The 24,760-nt window shown below is 37.3% G+C and overlaps 1 protein-coding gene across 5 annotated transcripts; it reads left to right on the forward strand.

The window, feature by feature from the left end:
* Nucleotides 1-1,652: 1,652 nt before the first annotated feature.
* LOC125238360 (retinol dehydrogenase 14) lies at nt 1,653-24,277 on the forward strand. 5 transcript variants are annotated; one of them, XM_048145662.1, is made up of 4 exons: nt 1,653-1,770; nt 14,621-14,735; nt 22,285-22,463; nt 22,930-24,277. In XM_048145662.1, the coding sequence occupies exons 2-4, from the start codon at nt 14,623-14,625 to the stop codon at nt 23,673-23,675; spliced, it is 1,038 nt and encodes a 345-aa protein (XP_048001619.1). In that variant the 5' UTR covers nt 1,653-1,770; nt 14,621-14,622; the 3' UTR covers nt 23,676-24,277. The 5 variants fall into 5 exon arrangements, with proteins under 5 accessions (XP_048001619.1, XP_048001620.1, XP_048001618.1 ...); XM_048145663.1 differs by lacking the exon at nt 1,653-1,770 and adding an exon at nt 11,690-11,821; XM_048145661.1 differs by lacking the exon at nt 1,653-1,770 and adding an exon at nt 11,769-11,787.
* The last annotated feature ends 483 nt before the right edge of the window (nt 24,278-24,760 follow it).

Here is a 24,760-nt window from a genome sequence, read left to right on the forward strand (position 1 = left end):
GATGAATTAAGGCCACCTCACACAAACAGTAGTAAGAACTAACAATGTAGATAAAGTTGAAAATTCTCAAATTTTGCGTAAATTACAGGAAATATTTATGAGAAAATGTTCATGTATATTGCCACCGAGAACATTTTCATTATGATTAGGAATGTATTACTCAATGTTCTCAACAGTTGACAATCGCTTCATTTGATGTTTGACACATTCGGGTTGAATTCATCAAATGCCGTGCCAAAATTCTGTGCATTGCTATGTAGTTTAGAGATAATGTCATCACATACATCAAATTGTGAATGTAGTTGTGGACATTAAAACCTTTTAAAAAATTGTAATAGGTAGTGCGACCGCCAAGTCTGTGAAATTAGTCTTAGTAGGTCACGTCATAGACAATGTCCAGTAAGTATATTTTTTAATAAGCAACGTTGTGGTCATGGCATGCTTCGATATCATCTCAGTAACAATGTTGCCTAGCCTAGTGCTTGTAGTTTCTCTTAAATGAGGGGAAATCTGCTAAAGCATAGATTATAGATTATTCGACGGCGAAGTGTATGTATATTACTTTGTACGTTGTTATGGTAACTTAGTTGTTACATTTTTTGTATACCAGATTGTGGCAAACAAGCGTACTGTTCGCATGCCTGTAAGCAATTACCGTAGCCTAGAGACGCTTACAAATCCATTTGCACTTTCTATAGTATGTTTTCATATAATGCAAATTATTTACTTACCTATTGAGAAACTAAATTTTAATGTTAGTTATAGTGTAAACATATTTAAAAGTAAACATATTTGATATTCCTGTGAGCTACCACCCTGACCACTACATAGTCTTGAAGAAAAAAACTCTACAGCTGATTTTCTTAACAGATGTTGCTTTGTGACATAATAAAAATATGTTACATACCTATTAACACGTTTTTTACATAGCTACTTTACCAATAGTTTAAAAAATGTATAAAAATGTAAGCTGTCCTGATGTCACCTTAACTACACATATAACAAACACTTATGAAGTCATGACTAATGAAAAATAAGAGTATATTTAAAAAAATGCATAGGTACATTAATCATAGTCGTATTTTACTAACAATAGAAGAGGCGTAGGCACTTAAAAAGACAGTCAACCATAAAGCAAAGCCCAAACATATAAAAAATACAGACACCGCTACCTCATCAACATTTACTACATTTTCACATTCATAGTACAGTCAAGGTACCTACCTATTAAATATAGATTCGGATGAAGTGCCAAAAATATATATCCACAACCTTAACATATGAGTAATAAAGACGAGCATTCATAGTTTTGAGACCTTGTTCGCATCTATATTGAAAACCATGACTGTACGTTCACTTCAAAAGTTTTTTGCCAAAATATAGCAGTAGTCATTTAAATTCAGCAATCTCTAAACTCTAAATTATCTAACCGTTAAAAACTTACCGAAAACAATATTAAAATACAATTTTAATACATTTTAAAGTCTTTATACTACAGTTCACTTTTGAATACAATAACAGTAAATCAAAGAAAGTCTTCAGGGACAAACATAAAGCATGCAGATGCAGTAATCTTTTTTACAAAGGCACAAGGAGGTTTTTTGTCTGTGTCGTAAGAAAATGAAAGAAAGCTTTTGAAGGCATCGCGGGTATGACCGGGGTACCAATCAGTTTGAGTAGATCCGTAGACGAGTGAATACGTGACTTTATTTATATCAAATTGACATTATATTAAATAAGTGTTTCTGACGAGAGAAAATAAATCAGTCGGTGAGTGATATCTTTGATTTACCTATGTGATTCAATTATTTGATTTTGTATGTAGTAACTTTTTAGGGTTTTATAGTTTTAAAATTTATGTACTACTTTCTGTCACACAGATGACCAATAGGGCCGGTACAGACGGACTGTAACCCAACTGCATTTGGCGTGCAGTTTCCTTATAAGATTTTGCTGGATCTGAATAGGCTCTTAAAATATCCTCCAATATTCGGGGTCATGGACATATTTGATAGTAAGAAAATACCTTTATGAAATTTTAATAAAATAAATAACCCCTTTCATAGGCAAATTTTGAACCTGATGAAAATATTTGAACTTAAATATATAAGAAACTGAGACGAAGATTAAAAGCTTAGTTAGCTTATATATAAAAAACCGGCCAAGAGCGTGTCGGGCCACGCTCAGTGTTGGGTTCCGTAGTTTTTCGTATTTTTCTCAAAAACTACTGAACCTATCAAGTTTGAAACAATTTTCCTAGAAAGTCTTTATAAAGTTCTACTTTTGTGATTTTTTTCATATTTTTTAAACATATGGTTCAACAGTTAGAGGGGGGGGACGCACTTTTTTTTCCTTTAGGAGCGATTATTTCCGAAAATATCAATATTATCAAAAAACGATCTTAGTAAACCCTTATTAATTTTTAAATACCTATCCAACAATATATCACACGTTGGGGTTGGAATGAAAAAAAATATCAGCCCCCACTTTACATGTAGGGGGGGTACCCTAACAAAACATTTTTTTTCATTTTTTATTTTTGCACTTTGTTGGCGTGATTGATATATATATTGGTACCAAATTTCAGCTTTCTAGTGCTTACGGTTACTGAGATTATCCGCGGACGGACGGACGGACGGACGGACGGACGGACGGACGGACAGACAGACATGGCGAAACTATAAGGGTTCCTAGTTGACTACGGAACCCTAAAAAGGCCCTTGAGGCATTGTACCAACTGTACCAAGGATGCTGGCGACATTTCCTCGCTGTATCGCAAAACTCACTGGGTTAGTTTTGAAATGCTTTCATAAATTTACTTGAGCCAAAATAAGCTCAGAAAGATTATACCCTTAACTGTACGACCCAATTATCACTTAAGAGTTTTGACTTTTGAATGATTCACGGTTATTTTCATTAGACTTATATTGACCGGAATATAGACCGTTATGACCATTTTTTATCGGGAATATCGGGAGCTCAACAAAAAAAAAACTAAAAGGTAATCACGGTCTATATCCCGGTCAATATAACTCCAATTCTCACTTTTCCGGTGAAAGGAACTTCAGTTACATTTATAAGAAAAAGAGGTTTAAATATAGCAATTACTAAAGAAATCAGAATGAGATAATATACAGTTATGGTCAATGGTTGTAACTATGTAATGATAGTACAATTCACACTTAATTATATCTGCGTGTGCTTAGCGTGATCTCACATACTTAATATATGTATAGAAACTTGACTGTACTTAAAATAAAATATTTTATACCATGCACGAAATAAAGCATCAGATAATTATAAGAAAAACATGGACAGAAGTTATTTTTAACACCAATTTATATTTTATACTTAAATCCAGATAATAGAAATATATAAAGTAAATCAGTTGACCGTGACGTCGCTGAATTCGATTTCATATTAATTCCACATATTAGCAAGTCAGTTCTTAAGAAGAAGCTTATTTGACTAGGAGGAAAGTAGCCTATTGCATAGAATTAGATGGTTAGCCAAGTTGCCAATCCTTCGACACAGCCAATATGCCAGTCATAGGATAATCCTCATCATAATTTCATATGTCCGACAAATACTTTTTTTCGCGATTGGCATCTTGGCTAGACGCCCTGATGGTTTGGTACTCTTATTGTCTATAGAAGTAGCTACCCTTTCTCATGCTGCATAAAAGATGAAGACAATTACAATTGCAATTCAAAAAATGCAAAATAATAGAAAGGGGAAAGTGTATTCTAACATTTCTAACCGTCACATCTCGCGTTGAAGGCGTCCACAGGCTACAGGCTGCGGTTACCGGTTACTATTGGGTGGCCATATACTTCTTTTTACCGACGTGATATAAAACGGGGACTCAAAGTGATAACCTCTGTAGGCATCCAATCATATAAATAACCTAACCACAAAATTAAAATTTTGAAAAAACCCCCGAGAAAGTGGACCGATTTTCATGAAACATGGCTAAGAATACTCCCGACTAACTCTTTCTTACCTTTTAAACAAAAAAACTAAATTTAAATCGCTTCATCCGTTCGGGAGCTACAATGACACAGACAGACACACAACATACAGATAAACAGATAGACAGAAAGACACGTCAAATTTATCGTTTTTCCGTCGGGGGTTAAAAAAATCAACAAGTAAGTCTCATGGACTAGCAAATATTCAAATTGGTATCGTTATGTCAACCTGTATATAATATGTATGACAGCTCACACCCACAAAAAAATCTAGAACGTTTACATACTTATGCAACTAACTTACATAATGCAAATGACACTAATCGACTTCCCCATCAAACAATACTCCTCATTTTCAAAAGGGCTTATGTTATACGGGTTTCATAGAGAGATAAGACCCTTTTAATACCTAAAGACATTCTTCAAATCTCTCTCACTCTCCATGTCAATTAGAATAAACGCCATATTTTGATTATTTTGCCCGCGGTGGCGAGAAAGCTGCACCGTGTCCGTCAAATTACCCGCAATTTCTAATGACTTGGCCGTACTTTTACAATTTTGCTTAAAGCAGGTACCGTTACTCTAGTTCTTGCAGTGTAAAAGTTTTTTGTGCTTACGCATACCATTTGTTGCTTTTTTGGTTTTTTAGATATTCTTTTGGGTTTCGTCTCGGTTGTAGAACAGAAAAATCTATTTTTTAACCGACTTCAAAAAAAGGAGGAGGTTCTCAATTAGACTGAATGTTTTTTTTGTATGTATGTTACTCGATATCTCCGAGAATCATGGACCGATTTTCAAATTAAAAAAAAAAATCTTGAAAGATCATCTCTAGATGGCAGTTTTAGTTATAGACATACCTACGTCATAGTCAACCAATTGGAACCCTAGGCCTACAACCAATACAACCATGTTAAAATGACAAGTAGCAAGAGATTTCTTACAATCTGATTTATAACGTCACTACGGCATAGTTCCACAGTGTCTTCGGATACATTTATTAGCTGCCTGACAAAGAAAAATTCCAAGATTTTCTTTATTATAATCCTCTTATTTTAGGCACAATTTATGTTCGTTTAAATTATAACATCGGTTACATTTTTTCCCCGCAATATTTTTACACACTAACCCAAAATGATTGTCTGAATAGGTAATTCGTTTTATTTATTTTAGATTTAGTATTTACTGGGTTTCTTAATTAAATAATTTATTTATGTCCCATGTTTTTTTTTTTCATAATAAACATATAGGCAAAATTGATGTAAACTCGATATAAACCTAAAATTTAATATGAAACAGCTCATCTTATCCATCAATGGGTATGTTTCGCAATAAACTAACAGTAAGTTCAAGTACGTACTTTCGCGAACTTTCCCTTTGACATCTTAAGAGATGCGTGTCATGTGTGTTAATAGGAAAGGGGCAGACCGCTTACCCATACAAACGTAAACCTCATTTTCCCCAGGCTCCGTAGCCGAATAGCATTTCTGCGACGCCAAACGCCGCAGAAATGCGGTCTGGCTCTGTCGCGCACTCGCGCCAATACGCAAGAGCGATAGAGATAGATAGCTACGAAAGATACATATCTCTTTATCGTGAGCGTTTCGTGAGCGTTTTATTCGGCTACGCACACAGATATTGACATTATGGAAATTGTTTTTATTACGTTCTGTAGGTAGGTAAGTACGTTCGACAATATAAAAGTTACAAAACAACGTTAAGAGCCCCAATTTTAATAATAATCAAAGATTCGTTAATGTAGGGACTATAACATCTAACGTAGGGACATAAAGTCGCCGTCAATAGAAATTGCGAACAATGTAAACAAACTGAATGGTTGAAATATCCATATTCCAACTTTTTTTTTGTTTTAATGGTCTAGGATCATGGTGTGGTATGAACTGAATGAATAACACATTTTAAGCCAGTATTTGATTAGTCAGAATGGAAATTAAAGGCATTTTGAATTACGGTTTATTTAAATTGTTCGCAAATTCTGTTGACGGCGACTTTAAACCATTCAAATAATCAAAAATGTTATATCCAGAGGGAAACGGGGCCATGTTTGTATGAGAAGGCGATTTCGTGAGCCCCATCCCACTTTTGTGTTAAGACCTCTTGGCCTTATAACTATAAAAGAATCGTAAATGCATTGTCACGTTTCTATTGAATCCGCACCTGCATAAAGTTAAGTGTGATTGCTGGTCGTTAATTTGGCTATGTGGCTATTATGCCTATTAGGGTGCATTGGGGTAATTTAGAAGCACAGAAATGCTCGGGTAATTTCGAAAGGGGAATATTGATATGATATAATGGTGGATAGAAATAATGGTAATTTTTATGTGACTTTCGAAATTACCCCAATGCACCCTATACTTATTTAGCTACTAAGTAACAGTGGGTAGTATATTTTACAATTTACCTACACTCATATAACTAGGTATGGGCATTTTCATAATTTGCGACCGCCCAATTAGCGTAAGGTGTTAACAAAAATTTACTCACTGTCGGTTTTGTGACGATAATTATTATAATTAAGCAAGAAATTTCAAAAAAATATTGTTTTTGTGTTAATTACATATGTGAAAAAAGATTATTTTTAGACAGATTTTGTGCTTAATTGTGGTCACAAAACTGCTACTTAACAACTTTTGCTAATTGGTGGGACCCAAATATTGAAAATGCCCCTATGTATATTTTACAGTACAGAATGGTACTTTTTACCCGCACTAGTGCGCAAAGTGGTCTATTTCTTGTCAGGCCGAAACTTCAGAGGGCCACTCGATCTAAAACGCCCGTGTCGTGTCGTGTTTTATTTTATCACCACTCGTTTCAAACTTCCTCTTTTCTGCACTTGTATCGTAATTAGTACGTATTATATCGTTTCATTGCTTGGCTCTTTTCAGTGGAGTAATCACCATTCGACGTGATGACCGGTCCGGCGCAGTCGGTAGTGACCCTGCCTGCTGCGCCGCGGTCCCGGGTTCGAATCCCGGTAAGGGCATTTATTTGTGTGACGAGCACAGATATTTGTTCCTGAGTCATGGATGTTTTCTATGTATATAAGTATTTGTATATTATATATATCGTTGTCTGAGTACCCACAACACAAGCCTTCTTGAGCTTACCGTGGGGCTCAGTCAATCTGTGTAAGAATGTCCTATAATGTCCTATAATATTTATTCTGTTTATAAGTCACTACATTGATATTCTCCTTAATTTGGTCTAAAAACTCAAATTTTAGCGTAGGTATATATTTAGTAAATCTTCTCTTTGGCTATTCATATAGTAACCACAAAATAAATTTTTTGAAAAAAACCCCGACCGCGACATACCTAGTAGACCGATTTTTATGAAACATGGCTAAGAACACTCCCGACTAACTCAGCTTTCAGACAAAAAAAACTTAATCTAAATCGGTTCATCCGTTCGGGAGCTACGATGTCACAGACAGACAAACACACAAACAGACAAACACGTCAAACTTATAACACCCCGTCGTTTTGCGTCGGGGTTTAAAACTACGGTTTAAAACTATAATTTTATTATATGGCATCAAAGGCACAACTGGCACATAAATAATCTTTTGTGTTTACTATATTTTACAGTAGAGCCAATCGGAAAGCAAACAAACATCAGTCCAAATCTGTGAACATAAAAATATTGCTTTATTCACTGACATATTTGCTCAGACACCATTGTGTGTTATAAAACAATAAAAAAATATAGGTATCAATTGATTGTAGGTACTCACAAAACACAAGAATAGGCGAGACGACTAAAAAAAACGAATTAGTCCGTCAGTTAGATTATCAAAGAATTTTAGACACGTATTTTGTCTTTTTTGTCGTAAACGAAAAATGGCGACGGTACAGCGCGTTGAAGCAGGGGCGGCTCACTCCGCGATCCTATCGCCGCGCTACAAGTATATCCTGGCGGCCGCGAGTTCGCGGCCTACTCAGGGGTGGCGCACATTCTCACGGAATGCACGTTCGCACTTTCTATTGTTACTTTACGTCGCGAGGTTTTTTAAGCGATGTCCGCGGGTGGAATGGCTAATAATACTTAGTTAAATAGACATATTGAATAAAATAAATACCAAAAGACATTCTTATACAGATCTACTACTGATTAAGTCCCACGGAAAAGTTCAATAAGGCTTGTGATGTTGGAACCTTGAACAAAAATATATAAATACAGCGTATATACCTAGAAAGTACTCAAGACTTGAATATAATAATATAACATTTAATGTGAGTATTAATTCGTTGGATCCATTGGTAACCCTATCACCGGACGCCGCGCACGTGCGGCTCGTTTCTTTGTAAGAATGTTGTAGGTATTTAAAAAGGCGGCATTTCGGAAACATCAAAGCAGTGGGCCTTCTGTACTTGTACTATTATATATTCTGTGGTTGAAGTTTCGCGTGACGTCACGCCTAGGTACAATTTTTACTTAGAAGTGACGTCACAAGCCCCCACTCCGGAACTTTGATGCTCTGTATCTTTGTATTTATTCATTAATTAGAAAAAGCGAAAGATAAATGTGTTCAATATTTTTGGACGATCTAACTGACGGACTAAACAGAATGCCATTTTTAATGTAGTCGTCATCCCTATTGAATTAGGTAATTTAAGAAACCTAAGCCTTATTTATATTTATAACCTACCTATAAAAGTACATACCTAACACAATTGAAAACGAGACAAATCTAAGTAACGTTTAAAATTGGAAAGTAAAATTATCAAACCGTTGATACAGTTCCATTCCGTTACTTTTTGAATATTAAACATATTCATTAGAAGCCCAATTACACATAGTTTAATTACCAAAATTAATAATTGGTAAGGTCCAGTTAATTTCTAGAACAAGAAACTGGGTAATATTACGCATCATGTTTTACGAATTTTGCGCGACTTGGCTCTGCTCTGCCGTGCACATATTTGTGTAAAGAGAATTATAGGGAGTAGGCGTGATATTTTTTCGGAAATATTGGATTTTATTAAATTGTGGTCTATCCAAGTGAACATTATTTTGATGTAAATAGAAGAAAACAAATGTGAATAGGCTATTACTGATTCGGCGAGTTCCATCTTAGACTCTGTCTTCAGCACTCTTCACTTTCCATCAGGTGTGACTAGGGTCAATCGCTGATCAGTCTACAGTAAAAAAAATACTTACATACTAGTCATACTACTATAAGTTGAAGACCCGGATTTGATTCGATTCCCGACTTTGCCACTAGTGGACTTGATCGCAGTTTACAATTTTATTATTTTGTGACTTTTTAGAACTCAACTATTATCCTTAGCTGTAATGTAATAATGTTGTAGAATATCGCCTTTTGACACGATTTCATTTGATTTATTATTTCTTCTCTTGCTAAAATTAAAGTTAGTTGCCATGGTTACCATATTAGCAAAAGTGATGGTCACTTCGTTTGATTGGGCCATAGTCAAACATAACTCTATGATTGAAGTCGTTTTGGAGGACACCTGGAGATGGTTTTATATTCAATGTAAGTCCAAAAATACCTAATATAAAGTACAATTAATTACCAGTGCTCGACAGTGTACAGTCGCCATCAGATATATTTGAGCGCCGGGGCGCGCATTAACATCGTTTTCCTTAACTTATTGTTAGAGGACCAACCTACATAGCTTAAATTTGGATAGTTTTCCTTTATTTTAAATTATGACTCAGGAGATTAAGATACAATAGTTATTTTCCCCTCACTAGCTCGGAAACACGTGTTTTGTCCTTGTTTTGGCATTTTATCCACTAGTGGGTAAAGTAATTTGACCTTGAATAAAGTCAAATTAACTGCTTTAAAATTGATAAAAGTAGGTGAATCTAGTAATAAAGATGATTTACCACCTGTGGAACTACTGGAAGCAGTGATAAACGCATTTTTTGCGTTGTAGTTTCCTCGCTATAGTGAGGGGAAAAGTTTTGTGTTACACTCGGGTGCAAATGTATTTTACTTCTCGTGTGTTAAAAAACTCGCAAGTTCAGGATTCTATTCTCGAACCACTCGCTTCGCTCGTGGTTCAACTATAGAATCCTTTCACTTGCTCGTTTTTCAATTCCACACTCGGCGTTAAAATACAACTTTACCCCCTTGTATAACAAATAACTATTTTTCCCCTCACTAGCTCGGAAACACGTGTTTTGTCCTTTAATACCAGTGGGTAAAAACGCATTTACTAGTGGATAAAGTAATTTGACCTTGAATAGAGGCAAATTTTCTGCTTTAAAATTGATAAAACTGGGTAACCTAATCCTGGGTAATCTAGTGAAGAATATGTTTTACCACCTGTGGAACTACTGGAAGCAGTGATAAACGCGTTTTTTTGCGTTGTACTTTCCTCGCTATAGTGAGCGTAAAAGTTTTGTGTTACACACGAGTGCAAATATATTTTACTTCTCGTGTGTTGAAAAACTCGCAAGCTCAGGATTCTATTCTCGAACCACTCGCTTCGCTCGTGGTTCAACTATAGAATCCTTTCGCTTGCTCGTTTTTCAATTCCACACTCGGCGTTAAAATACAACTTTGCACTCTTGTATAACAAATAACTATTATTTTACAAGGGGGCAAAGTTGTTGTTTAACCGCACGTGCCAGTATTGATACCCGAACAAGCGAAAGATTCCAATATTGAACCGCGAGCGTAGCGAGTGGTTCAAAAAGTGGAATCTTGAGCGTTGCGAGGGTTTCAAGACACGAAGGTTAAACAAACTTTGCCACCGAGTGAAACACAACATTTTTCACCACACCAACACGAACAAAATACTGACTAAAAAACATCAAACTAAATCAAATCCATCAATCTATCCAATATTTATGATTCAAAATCATCATTTATAAGTAAATTCTACCAGCAAGCTCAACACATAAAGTAAAAAATTTGTATGAAATTACTTTGCACTCTGGATATAATGCAATTTTGCTATCTGTTTTCGAATAGCAAAGTAAGCCTTTACCAGTTGGTGTGGTAGAAATAAAATTATATAAGACACACACAGCAAAATAAGTTTAAGTATCAAAATAATACATAACATTCCACACCAAAAGGTCCTTATGCCTTTTGCTTTAAGGACCACTTCATCAAAATTTCTGTTAGAATTTCGGACTATAATGATAAGGACCTTACCTAGGACCCTGTAGGCATAGAAAGTCACATATCTATCATTAGTCATCATAATAATCATTATGCTAATGTACAGTTACTTAATATTTGCCGCAAGAAATGCGATGTCAAAGAAAATTGTTGGCTAATGGTTCCTCACATTACGTTAGACAACTTTATAAATTCACTTGAAAGTGGCGCCACTGTCTTGGTATGACCCCACATTATTTTGCCATACGCTTGTTGTCAAGCAAAATGGCGGACTATTGGTTGCCAGTAAAGACGATTTCTATGAGCATTAGTATAGTGTGCTATTTAACACTATACTCGCCGCTATATTAAAACTGGCGACTCAAGTCATATTGCTATCTTTTTCATACTAATGGAGACCCAGTGCGATAGAAAGGGATGGTAATATATCTAACATCAGTCGCGACTTGGTATTGCGGCATAATGTCAATAGCTTAAGTTACCTTTTGTTTAAAACTACGTTTAGTTCCATATTTGTCCGTCGGAATGTAAATATATAATGTTAGTGCTTAGTATGCGAGGGAAAACATGGGTTACGAACTCTAGTTGTAAGCAAATGATCTTTTCTTTTTAGTTGCGTGAGGAGCTGCGGTTCATTCAAACGTGAATTTAATTTGTGGTTTAAAAGTTCATTAATAGAATATTACAAACGGTGTATGTGTGAGTCAAATTATTTAGCATATTAGTGATAAACGTGAGTCATTTAATGTTGTACTTTTCTTGTTTATCTAATACGAACGGAAGGTTTTTAAGGAAACCTCATTTTATACTTAGGTACTTTCACTACTTTCTTGATAAACTTGGCCTATTTTTAAACTTCGTGTTTTTGCCAAAAATTGGACAAGTCCGAGTCTGGCAAACAGAAGATTCTGTACAAATTTAACTTTTTACTTAATTGAATTTTTTCAACATTATTTTTGCTTCTACAAATTTATATTTTTTATTCGTTTCGAACTTCGTTTTAAAACGAATGTATTAAGAGAATGCCTCATGGCATTAAGTTCGCCTTTTGTGCATTAAGTTGTTCTTTTGTGCAATAAAGTTTAAATAAATAAATAAACTTCCTTTTTTACGCACTTGTATCGAAATGTACTATATTAACACATTGCAGATAGTTTAATGTTTTTATGTCGGTACCTGCCTATTTTCATTTTAAATGACAAATTTTTACTTTTCCTTACATTTGCCGGTTTTTTGTATAGGTAATTGACCATTTAGTATCTATCGGCAAAGTTACATTAAGTAGCAATACACAAAATGACGTATAGTCAGTCGGAACAACTTAGTCATACTCGTAACGACGACACCGTATCAATACGACTGGACCATCAAAAGTTCAAAACCAGTATTTAAGGTTATAAGTGAAGAAGCGAGTTCCGCTATGTAATAATATCATTCGTCTTTAATAGTTATTTAAATAAGTGAAAGTGTTAAAAATGTGCGATGGCTGTGCAGGGCCGTTTTTGTACTTATTTGGGATCAAGCAGTTCTCAATATGGGTGTTTCTGAGTAAGAATTTTATAAAATTGTCGCAATTATTAAAGTAGGTAAACAAAGCTGAGCTGACGCACCTTTTGAATTGCCTTAGGAGTGTCTTTTCAAAAGGACTTATTTCTATAAGTCAACGAGTGTTATTTCTTTAGGAAGACATAGATAACAATAACAATAATTTTGAAAAGACACTTCTCCTTTATACATACTTCCCTCTTATACATAAAGACCGGTATTTATACTAGTGTATATTTTGGTAACACGTTGATGGTGGTAAACAAAATAAGTACAACGTCAATATATTATGATGATAGCCTATGGACGCCTGCAATTTTAGTTACGCGCCTAGTCAGCTTTTAGCCTTTAAATACTTACAGATACGAGTATAGGTCGCACCATTTTCTGAATACTTTGAATATTGACTGCTCCCATTTTACCGGTTTCCCATACATATTGCGATTCTACAATTACCTATTGTTAATTAGACCTTTAATTTAGTGCCATTAGACCTTTAACGACATATTAAGTTATTTAAACCTAGTACATTTACCAATTTATAACTTTTATGGGACAATGCGTTTGAATCGTGTGATGGGGTCACTTTGCGACACTTAGGTACTAATTTATATTCTATTCAAAACACAATGTCAACTGTCGAAACGTATTTTGTAAAGAATTAATTGTTATTCTATCCTATACTTTAGTCATTAGTACGTCTTTGCAAATACCTAGATTATTTATTTGTAGTGTTCAGTTAAAGTTATGTGCGATTGTGATGAATCTATTAGTAGATTCGATAGATGTGTGTATAATGTTACTGTTAATATGCGTACGTATTATTGTCTATACTTTAATACCCAAGCTACTAGATTATAACAAAATATTTAACAAAAATCCTTGAACCTCTTCCAAATCACAAGATGCCGTATACTTTTCCACGAAAACAAATAAAATCTCCTTTTTGCACCTATGTATGCCTTTATGTATGCTATATTCATATATTGTTGTGTTATGTTCATATTGTACGAGTACAGCCGACTACAGAGATGTATCCATTTTTTCACCTTATTACAATGCATGCAATAAGGTGAAAAAGTGGATACCTACATCTCTTTGTAGTCGACTGTACCAAGAAAACAGCAGTTTAGGGTGGAATCGTGTTGTCCTATTCTAATGCATGGCGATAAACTAGTTAAAAACGACACAATATGGGCACAGTATAATAAAGAGTACTATCGTACAGTATGGCCACTCCCGCTCCTCGGTGAAAGTGCCGCCCTCCCCCTCTCGGTTACCTCACAGTTACCGCCTGTCAAAAACGCGAACAGTCGACCTGTCATATTTCACTCATACAAGCATAGTACGCGTTCACCTACACGAGCTTATACTGTGTGCTAGAAACGCGCCTCTTTCATATATTTGATCGCCAGTGTCCGAGGTGTGATATGGGATATGGGGCAGCACACGCAAAGGGACGTTAAGTTGAGGGAAAGGGTGTTAATAGTTATTTGTTATACAAGGGTGCAAAGTTGTATTTTAACGCCGAGTGTGGAATTGAAAAACGAGCATGTGAAAGGATTCTATAGTTGAACCAATATAGTTGTTCGAAAATAGAATCGTGAACTTGGCGAGTTTATCAACACACGAGAAGTAAAATACATTTGCACCCGTGTGTAACACAAAACTTTTCCCCTCACTATAGCGAGGAAAGCACAACGCAAAAAACGCGTTTATCACTGCTTCCAGTAGTTCCACAGGTGGTAAAACATCTTCATCACTAGATTCACCCACTTCTATCAATTTTAAAGCAGAAAATTTGGCTATATTCAAGGTCAAATTACTTTACCCACTAGTGGATAAAATGCGTTTTTACCCGCTGGTCATTCATTCATCAAAGGACAAAACACGTGTTTCCGAGCTAGTGAGGGGAAAATTAATAAAATGTTCATTTGTCCAATAAAGTCTAATCTATAGTCTAAACTATTAAACTCACCTGTTCCAGACATGATCGTCGCCGAAGCCTGGAGGTCCAGCTACCTTTTCTGGGTGTTCCCGCTCCTCATAGTCCTGGTGATCCTCGCCGTGCTCGGGATTTTCACAGTTCTGCTCGGCATCAGGTTGGTGACGATAGATGGCGCTGCGTAATACAATGAGTACATTCTCACACTTGTAATTATTATTACTTCATAAACGGGTATAAGTTTTTAAACTTACCTCCGAGATGTGTTTCAACTAGCGGGCGGGTGGTTTAGTGGTAAAGACGTTAGCCGCGTAAGCTGAGGACCCGGGTTTGACCGGCTCGGCCACCAGTGGGGTCGGTCGTTTTTTCTTTCGTGTATGATAATTATCTATTTTCAGTTTAAAGGAGACTATTTTATTTTTAACGTTTTTTTATATTATTAAACGAATCGTTTTTAAAGTTACAATTTGAACGTATTTCAACAAGGGGTCGAAAGTGGCGCCATCACTCACGATGATCGATATTTTACCAGCAATTATTTGGGTTCATTTACTAGCGTTGGAGGTAAAAAAAATGGCTGTGACAGACGGACAGACAGACACACGAGTGATCCTATAAGTGTTCCGTTTTTCCTCTTTGAGGTACGAAACCCTAAAGACTCGTATACTTATTAAATTTGTTCGCAGCATAAATAATACGAGGGCTGATTGGAAAGTTCGCGGCCTGACCATTAAAAAAAAAACTTGTTTTTTTTATTCTGCCGCCATTTTTAACACGCTTTTATTAGGTCGTCGTGTATGTAACTATGTATGTAATGGAATCTAAGGAAGCTAATTTAACCATCTTCCAGGAGTCGTAGCGTAATGAAAATTGGCAGCTATATGTAGTTCCGATGACAATACAATAATATGGTACTGTTGAGCTGATCTGATGATGGAGTCGGAAGATATGAACTGGAACTACATGATGGAACATCGTATCATAGCCGTTTTTGGGTTTCTTAGAAAAGTCTTGTAATGAACTTTGACTACAATTAGGTTTCAAGGTCTGATGATGAAGCCGAAAGATATGAACTGGAACTACATGATGGAACATCGTATCATAGCTGGTTTTGGGTTTCTTAGAAAAGTCTTGTAATGAACTTTGACTACGATTAGGTTTCAAGGTCTGATGATGGAGCCGGAAGATATGAACTGGAACTACATGATGGAACATCGTATCATAGCTGTTTTTGGGCTTCTTAGGAAAGTCTTGTAATGAACTTTGACTACAATTAGGTTTCAAGGTCTGATGATGGAGCCGGAAGATATGAGCTGGAACTACATGATGGAACATCGTATCATAGCAGTTTTTGGGCTTCTTAGAAAAGTCTTGTAATGAACTTTGACTACGATTAGGTTTCAAGGTCTGATGATGGAGCCGGAAGATATGAACTGGAACTACATGATGAAACATCGTATCATAGCTGTTTTTGGGCTTCTTAGAAAAGTCTTGTAATGAACTTTGACTACGATTAGGTTTCAAGGTCTGATGATGGAGCCGGAAGATATGAACTGGAACTACATGATGGAACATCGTATCATAGCTGTTTTTGGGCTTCTTAGAAAAGTCTTGTAATGAACTATGACTACGATTAGGTTTCAAGGCCTGATGATGGTGCCGGAAGATAAGAACAGAAAAAAAAAGGGGGGGGGGGCTCGAGGGGGGAAGCATGAAAGAAAGATCAACGTAGTATTTAAAATAAGTTGGGTTAGCGTTTTCTTGTGACCTTTTTAGAGCAAACAAAGGGGGGCTCGGGGGGCGAAGCCCCCGCATAAAAGAAAGATCAACGTTGTATTTAAAATAATTTGGGTTAAGGTTTTCTTGTGATCCTTAAGAGTAAAGAAAAGGGGGACGAAGCCCCCCGCATGAAAGAAAGATCAACGTAGTATTTAGAATAAGTTGGGTTAGCGTTTTCTTGTGACCTTTAAGAGCAAACAAAGGGGGGCTCGGGGGGCGAAGCCCCCCGCATAAAAGAAAGATAAACGTTGTATTTAAAAAAAGTTGGGTTAAGGTTTTCTTGTGATCCTTAAGAGTAAAGAAAAGGGGGGCTCGGGGGCGAAGCCCCCGCATGAAAGAAAGATCAACGTAGTATTTAGAATAAGTTGGGTTAGCGTTTTCTTGTGACCTTTAAGAGCAAACAAAGGGGGACTCGGGGGGCGAAGCCCCCCGCATGAAAGAAAGATCAACGTAGTATTTAAGATAAGTTGGGTTAGCGTTTTCTTGTGACCTTTAAGAGCAACCAAAGGGGGGCTCGGGGGGCGAAGCCCCCGCATAAAAGAAAGATAAACGTTGTATTTAAAATAAGTTGGGTTAAGGTTTTCTTGTGATCCTTAAGAGTAAAGAAAAGGGGGCTCGGGGGGCCAAGCCCCCCGCATGAAAGAAAGATCAACGTAGTATTAAGAATAAGTTGGATTAGCGTTTTCTTGTGACCTTTAAGAGCAAACAAAGGGGGACTCGGGGGGCGAAGCCCCCCGCATGAAAGAAAGATCAACGTAGTATTTAAGATAAGTTGGGTTAGCGTTTTCTTGTGACCGTTAAGAGCAAACAAAGGGGGGCTCGGGGGGCGAAGCCCCCGCATAAAAGAAAGATAAACGTTGTATTTAAAATAAGTTAGGTTAGGGTTTTCTTGTTACCCTTAAGAGTAACGAAAAGGGGGGCTCGGGGGGCGAAGCCCCCCGCATGAAAGAAAGATCAACGTAGTATTTAGAATAAGTTGAGTTAGCGTTTTCTTGTGACCTTTAAGAGCAAACAAAGGGGAGCTCGGGGGGCGAAGCCACCCGCATGAAAGAAAGATCAACGTAGTATTTAAGATAAGTTGGGTTAGCGTTTTCTTGTGACCTTTAAGAGCAAACAAAGGGGGGCTCGGGGGGGCGAAGCCCCCCGCATAAAAGAAAGATTAACGTAGTATTAAAAATAAGTTGGGTTAGCGTTTTCTTGTGACCTTTAAGAGCAAACAAAGGGGGGGTTCGGGGGCGAAGCCCCCGCATAAAAGAAAGATAAACGTTGTATTTAAAATAAGTTGGGTTAAGGTTTTCTTGTGATCCTTAAGAGCAAATAAAAGGGGGCTCGGGGGCGAAGCCCCGCATGAAAGAAAGATCAACGTAGTATTTAGAATAAGTTGGGTTAGCGTTTTCTTGTGACCTTTAAGAGCAAACAAAGGGGACTCGGGGGCGAAGCCCCCGCATGAAAGAAAGATCAACGTAGTATTTAAGATAAGTTGGGTTAGCGTTTTCTTGTGACCTTTAAGAGCAACCAAAGGGGGGCTCGGGGGGCGAAGCCCCCGCATAAAAGAAAGATCAACGTAGTATTTAAAATAAGTTGGGTTAGCGTTTTCTTGCGACCTTTAAGAGCAAACAAAGAGGGGGTCGGGGGGCGAAGCCCCCCGCATGAAAGAAAGATCAACGTAGTATTAAGAATAAGTTGGATTAGCGTTTTCTTGTGACCTTTAAGAGCAAACAAAGGGGGACTCGGGGGGCAAAGCCCCCCCCATGAAAGAAAGATCAACGTAGTATTTAAGATAAGTTGGGTTAGCGTTTTCTTGTGACCTTTAAGAGCAAACAAAGGGGGGCTCGGTGGGCGAAGCCCCCCGCATAAAAGAAAGATTAACGTAGTATTTAAAATAAGTTGGGTTAGCGTTTTCTTGTGACCTTTCAGAGCAAACAAAGGGGGCTCGGGGGCGAAGCCCCCGCATAAAAGAAAGATCAACGTTGTATTTAAAATAAGTTGGGTTAAGGTTTTCTTGTGATCCTTAAGAGTAAAGAAAAGGGGGCTCGGGGGCGAAGCCCCCGCATGACAGAAAGATCAACGTAGTATTTAGAATAAGTTGGGTTAGCGTTTTCTTGTGACCTTTAAGAGCAAACAAAGGGGGCTCGGGGGCGAAGCCCCCGCATGAAAGAAAGATCAACGTTGTATTTAAAATAAGTTGGGTTAGCGTTTTCTTGTGACCTTTAAGAGCAAACAAAGGGGGGCTCGGGGCCGAAGCCCCCCGCATGAAAGAAAGATCAACGTTGTATATAAAATAAGTTGGTTTAGGGTTTTCTTGTGACCCTTAAGAGTAACGAAAAGGGGGCTCGGGGGCGAAGCCCCCGCATGAAAGAAACATCAACGTAGTATTTAGAATAAGTTGGGTTAGCGTTTTCTTGTGACCTTTAAGAGCAAACAAAGGGGGGCTCGGGGGCGAAGCCCCCCGCATAAAAGAAAGATAAACGTTGTATTTAAAATAAGTTGGGTTAGGGTTTTCTTGTTACCCTTAAGAGTAACGAAAAGGGGGGCTCGGGTGGCGAAGCCCCCCGCATAAAAGAAAGATTAACGTAGTATTTAAAATAAGTTGGGTTAGCGTTTTCTTGTGACCTTTAAGAGCAAACAAACGGGGGCTCGCGGGGCGAAGCCCCCCGCATAAAAGAAAGATCAACGTTGTATTTAAAATAAGTTGGGTTAGCGTTTTCTTGTGACCTTTAAGAGCAAACAAAGGGGGGCTCGGGGGCGAAGCCCCCCCATAAAAGAAAGATAAACGTTGTATTTAAAATAAGTTGGGTTAGGGTTTTCTTGTTACCCTTAAGAGTAACGAAAAGGGGGCTCGGGGGCGAAGCCCCCGCATAAAAGAAAGATTAACGTAGTATTTAAAATAAGTTGGGTTAGCGTTTTCTTGTGACCTTTAAGAGCAAACAAAGGGGGGCTCGGGGGGCGGAGCCCCCCGCATAAAAGAAAGATCAACGTTGTATTTAAAATAAGTTGGGTAATGGTTTTCCTGTGACCCTTAAGAGCAAATAAAGGGGGGCTCGGCAAAAAAGAAATACTTAAATTTTGTTTGAATTTGTTGAAATGTAACAATATTTTCTAATCGAGTCAAACAAAATCCCACTAGCTGAGAGCTTCAAAACAATGTATGGCGAAAGTATGTCTCTCTAATGTCTTCAAAAAGTCCGCGATGGCACATGTCTATATTGTCTATCTTTTACGGATAACTTACTAGGTATAAACATTTTGATGATAATACCGTAATAAGAAAGTAGCCGCTAGTTATTATTAAGTAGCAATTAGCAATAAGTACACGTTAAGCCACAAATGGCATGTAAAATCCGCCTACTTGAAATAAATTTATGTATAAATGTTAAAAGTATTTCATTATTAATGACTAAAAAATATAAAATAAATTAATAGTTTAAAAAACACTATAAAACACGCTTTTATAAATGCACGTAAAAGCCAAAAATAAATTATGGATCGTTCAAGTTGTCTCTATTTGTGAGCTGAAGTTTAAAAACTATGTGCTTTTAATTATAATATTTGATTGTAAAAGCGTGGGGCGCTGGAACAGGAAAGACTTTCTTGTAAACAAATACTAATCCGAACTTCCTGGCGAATGAAGTTGCATAAGAACATAACGTTTACATATGCCGCCTAAGGGTTACCAAAGAGAACCAAAGATATCTCATCCACGAACAAGAACTCTGCATCCTGTCACTGTAGACACTTTCCCCTTTTGTACTTTGATTACCGGAAAAAAGCGGCGTTCTAAGTGTCGGTGACTGTCGACTCTCCTCGCTACTAGCGCATATTTTGTCTGAGTTCGACAAACTGGTACCTACTTTGAACACTGACTTTTAATGATTTGACTGTTTAATGTAGAACCTACTAGTCATGCTGCAACTCCAGTTAGCGCGTCAATCTGTGTAACCTCCTTCCCGTAACATAGCATAATTTGATTTATCAGCAAGTTATACAAAAAGTCTTTCCTGTTCCAGCGCCCCACGCTTTTACAATCAAATATTATAATTAAAAGCACATAGTTTTTAAACTTCAGCTCACAAATAGAGACAACTTGAACGATCCATAATTTATTTTTGGCTTTTACGTGCATTTATAAAAGCGTGTTTTATAGTGTTTTTTAAACTATTAATTTATTAACTCTCATTATTTAGTTGTCATCCCGCGAAATTTTAATTTAAATTCAATATTTTAAAATAAGTTTTTCCTCTCATTTAAAAATACGTGTAAGCAGTTTTTTCACAATGGATAATTTGGAGCAACGTGCTGTAATTAAATATCTTCATAAAAAAGGATTGACTCCGAAACAAATTTATGAAGATATGCAGTGTACATTAGGGCAATCCGGTAGGTACATCATATACGATAGTAAAAAAGTGGGCAGCTGAATTCAAGCGGGGACGAGTCAGTATCGCAGATGACCCTCGCTCCGGGAGGCCAACTACTGCGACCAATCCAAATAATGTGGTAACTGTATGCAAAATGATAATCCAAGACCGACGGTTAAAAGTGAGAGAAATAGCCGACATCGTAGGCATCTCCTATGAAAAAACTCAAAACATTATAGTCAACGAATTAGGTTTTTCCAAGGTGTCGGTGAGATGGGTTCCAAAGCGCCTTTCAGTGGAACAAAAAATCACTCTTCTAACAATTTCACGCGACTGTCTAGACCTGTATGAAGCTGACCCTCAAGACTTTTTGGACAGATATGTTACTATGGATGAGACATGGGTCCACCACTACACGCCCGAGACTAAACAGCAATCAAAACAGTGGGTTCGTGCTGGATCTCCGCCACCCAAAAAGGCAAAGGCCATTTTGTCGGCAAATAAAGCTATGGCATCAGTGTTCTGGGACGCAAAGGGTGTAATAATGGTTGACTATCTCCAAAAAGGTACGACTATAAACTCGGACTATTATTGCGAACTTTTACGTCGATTACGAGAGATTTTGAAAGTAAAAAGACCTGGATTGCTGACAAAGAAAGTTCTTTTCCACCAGGACAATGCACGCGTGCACACGTCACTAAAGTCAATGGCAGAAATTCATAACTGCGGGTTTGAATTATTGCCGCATCCGCCTTATTCACCCGATTTGGCACCATCGGACTTCCATTTATTTCCAAACTTAAAAAAACACATGGGTGGTAAGAAATTTTTGACCAACGACGAAGTCCAAGTTGAAGTGGATACCTATTTTGAAGGCCTGGAGAATTTTTTTTTTAAAAGTGGTATAATGGCTTTGGAATCCAGATGGAATAAGTGCAAAGACCTTAACGGGGACTACATAGAGAAATAAAAATATTATAAAAAAACTTTGGTTTTGATTTCATACTTAAGCCGCGAACTTTTCAATCAGCCCTCGTAACAACAATAGTTGCAGTTTCTATTACAATAATACCTACAAATTAATATATTATTTGATCCTGAAATCGTGATAAGTATATCGTTAACCGTTTTTTAGGGTTCCGTAGTCAACTAGGAACCCTTATAGTTTCGCCATGTCTGTCTGTCCGTCCGTCCGCGGATAATCTCAGTAACAGTTAGCACTAGAAAGCTGAAATTTGGTACAAATATGTATATCAATCACGCCGACAATGTGCAAAAATAAAAAATGAAAAAAAAAATGTTTTATTAGGGTACCCCCCCTACATGTAAAGTGGGGACTGATATTTTTTTTATTCCAACCCCAACGTATGATATATTGTTGGATAGGTATTGAAAAATGAATAAGGGTTTACTAAAATCGTTTTTTGATAATATTCATATTTTCGGAAATAATCGCTCCTAAAGGAAAAAAAAGTGTGTCTCTCTCTAACTTTTGAACCATATGTTTAAAAAATATTCAAGTTGTTAAACAGTTTACAGAGAATTTGAAATAAATGGTTTTATTTTCAGGCTATACGCACAACTGACCTGTGGCCGCTACCGCGGTAAAGCCAGGATGGACGGCAAGACGGTCATCGTGACTGGTTGCACCAGCGGCATTGGCCGGGAAACGGCCAAGGAGTTGGCCAAACGAGGGGCCACTGTCATCATGGCTTGTCGGAATATTGAAGCAGCGGAGAAGGTTAAAGGTAAGATATTATTATTAATTTGTAGGCCGAGATGGCCGGCAAGACAATCATCGTGACTGGCTGCAGCAGCGGCATTGGCCGGGAAACGGCCAAGGAGTTGGCAATATCGAAGCAGCGGAGGAAGTGAGTTTCCTAATGTTCTGTGTGGCCTTGCATAGGTAATTGCGGTCGATCGCCGATCTTGTACCGGCTTTTTGTTTAACATCGGAAATTCTACGATCTCATGGGAGAGTAGGAGACAAAAGACAGTCGCTCTTTCAAGCACAGAGGCCGAATACATGTCTGTCAGATTCTTGTAAAGACGCTATTTTTCTACGCAAGAAATTAGTGAAGCGGAGCGTTACGTTCCATATTTTAAAAATTTGTAGATTATATTTATTTTCTCGGTCTGTAACATATAGAACAGTTGAAGAATAGCAATAACTGCTCATACAATTGTTCCTCATATTTCCTTTTCTTTTTCCAGAGAAAATCATCGATGCCACAAAGAACTCCAAAGTTGAAGTGAAGAAGCTGGACCTCAGCTCTTTCTCTTCCATCCGCGCTTTCGCCGAAGACATCAACAAAAACGTCCAAAAACTGGACGTTCTCATCCACAACGCTGGTTACGCCGAAACCTTCAAGAGGGACAAGTCTCAAGATGACATCGAACTGACCATGGCCACGAATCATTATGGTCCTTTTTTGCTAACACATCTACTCATTGATTTGTTAAAGAAAAGCGCTCCATCAAGGATTATCGTCGTTGCTTCTTCCTTGTACCGTTTAGCTACGTTTAACCTTGAAAACCCTAACCCAACTTCAACTTTACCAGGATATCTTTACTATGCTTCAAAAGAAGCAAACATCCTCTTCACCAAAGAACTTTCCAGACGTTTAGAAGGTACAGGAGTTACAGCCAACTGTCTCCATCCTGGCATGATCGACAGTGGAATCTGGAGGTCTGTCCCCGCGCCTCTAAGCTGGGGTCTCTGGGCTATTAACAAATGCTTCTTCAAGACTCCGTTCCAGGGTTGTCAGACGTCAGTGATGTTGGCTGTGGATGAGCAGCTTGAGAAGGTCACTGGGAAGTATTATTCGGACTGTGCTGAGAGCGCGTTGTCGGAATCTGTGTCTGATCCTCAGAGGGCGAGGAAGTTGTGGGAAGTGTCCGAGAAGATGGTAAAACTTGAGGAGAGTGATCCGAAGATTGAAGCTGGAGTGCAGCAGTAAGAGGAAATTTTAAAAACACTCCCAAAATAAGGCATTATCGTGATCTTTCACGTAATGTCATTGGGAATTTTTGACTCAATTTTCTTTGGAAAATATAACTGCAAAGATTGTGACTCCGGCACACTCTTTTGGATTGTGTATCATTGAATTGACCAATGGATGTTCAATATGATATCAGTCAAATACAATCATGGCTACTGGTCACATGGCGACCACACCGTTCTTTTGATGTCCGACACATTTTAAGGACTCTTCTTGTCTTTGTTCAATTTGTTATTTGAACTCTATACGATATGTGTTAAACATTTCTATGAATTTAATTTTATGTCCAAAGCTTCACACCGTTATTAGATTGCTCAAATAGCTTTTTTATGTGAAATATTTATATTTTAACCTTGGACGACTAAAATTAGTCTTTTGTCTAAAAAAAGTACAATATTATAGAAGTTTCATTACATGTTATAAGCATTAATTTTCAATACTTGACCAAGCAAAATTAGGTACAATTACGCTAAGTTTGTAATAAGTAATAAGATAATAACTTATTTTTGGAAGTATTTTATTTACATTAAGGTGTTTTATTTTTGCAATAAACGTTTTTATAAAAAGGTGTTATCTTATTAGCCAGCCCAATTAATACACTTTTAAACTCTGGGACCCATTTCTCGAAGGTACAAGTTACAATTTACAAGCGGTTGTCAATGTCTTATGACAAGTTGGAAAGAGACTTCCTGTAAATTGTAACTTGTACCTTTCGAGAAACGGGCCCCTGGTCTAAAACTCGACTTGCTATTTAATTTTAATACAATTTGTTTACATTAGAACTTTTGTCACATTAAAATAAACCCGACTGGCGGGTTCATAGCCGTGAATATAATAACAATGGCATCTCGAGTTTTTGATCAAAGTTTAATCTAAAACAGAAGAGAATGCTACGGGTGAAATAAATCCAATAGGGACCTTATCTTAGATTATCCAGCGACTGATTGACCTTTAAGAATGTATGCTATATTTCCACTAATAATGTGGGCGTATAGTGGACACAATTATCGATAAGATATGTAAAAATCCACTTTTAAACACTG

The sequence above is a fragment of the Leguminivora glycinivorella genome, chromosome 23 (genome assembly GCF_023078275.1).
Source record: "Leguminivora glycinivorella isolate SPB_JAAS2020 chromosome 23, LegGlyc_1.1, whole genome shotgun sequence".
In the NCBI taxonomy this organism is placed as follows: domain Eukaryota; kingdom Metazoa; phylum Arthropoda; class Insecta; order Lepidoptera; family Tortricidae; genus Leguminivora; species Leguminivora glycinivorella.

Coding starts and splice junctions, on each gene's coding strand:
- LOC125238360 (XM_048145659.1), top strand. CDS start 12,564: ATGTGCGATGGCTGTGCAGGGCCGTTTTTGTACTTATTTGGGATCAAG. Junction 12,637..14,620: donor CTCAATATGGGTGTTTCTGA/GTAAGAATTTTA, acceptor CACCTGTTCCAG/ACATGATCGTCGCCGAAGCC. Junction 14,736..22,284: donor ACAGTTCTGCTCGGCATCAG/GTTGGTGACGAT, acceptor TTTTATTTTCAG/GCTATACGCACAACTGACCT.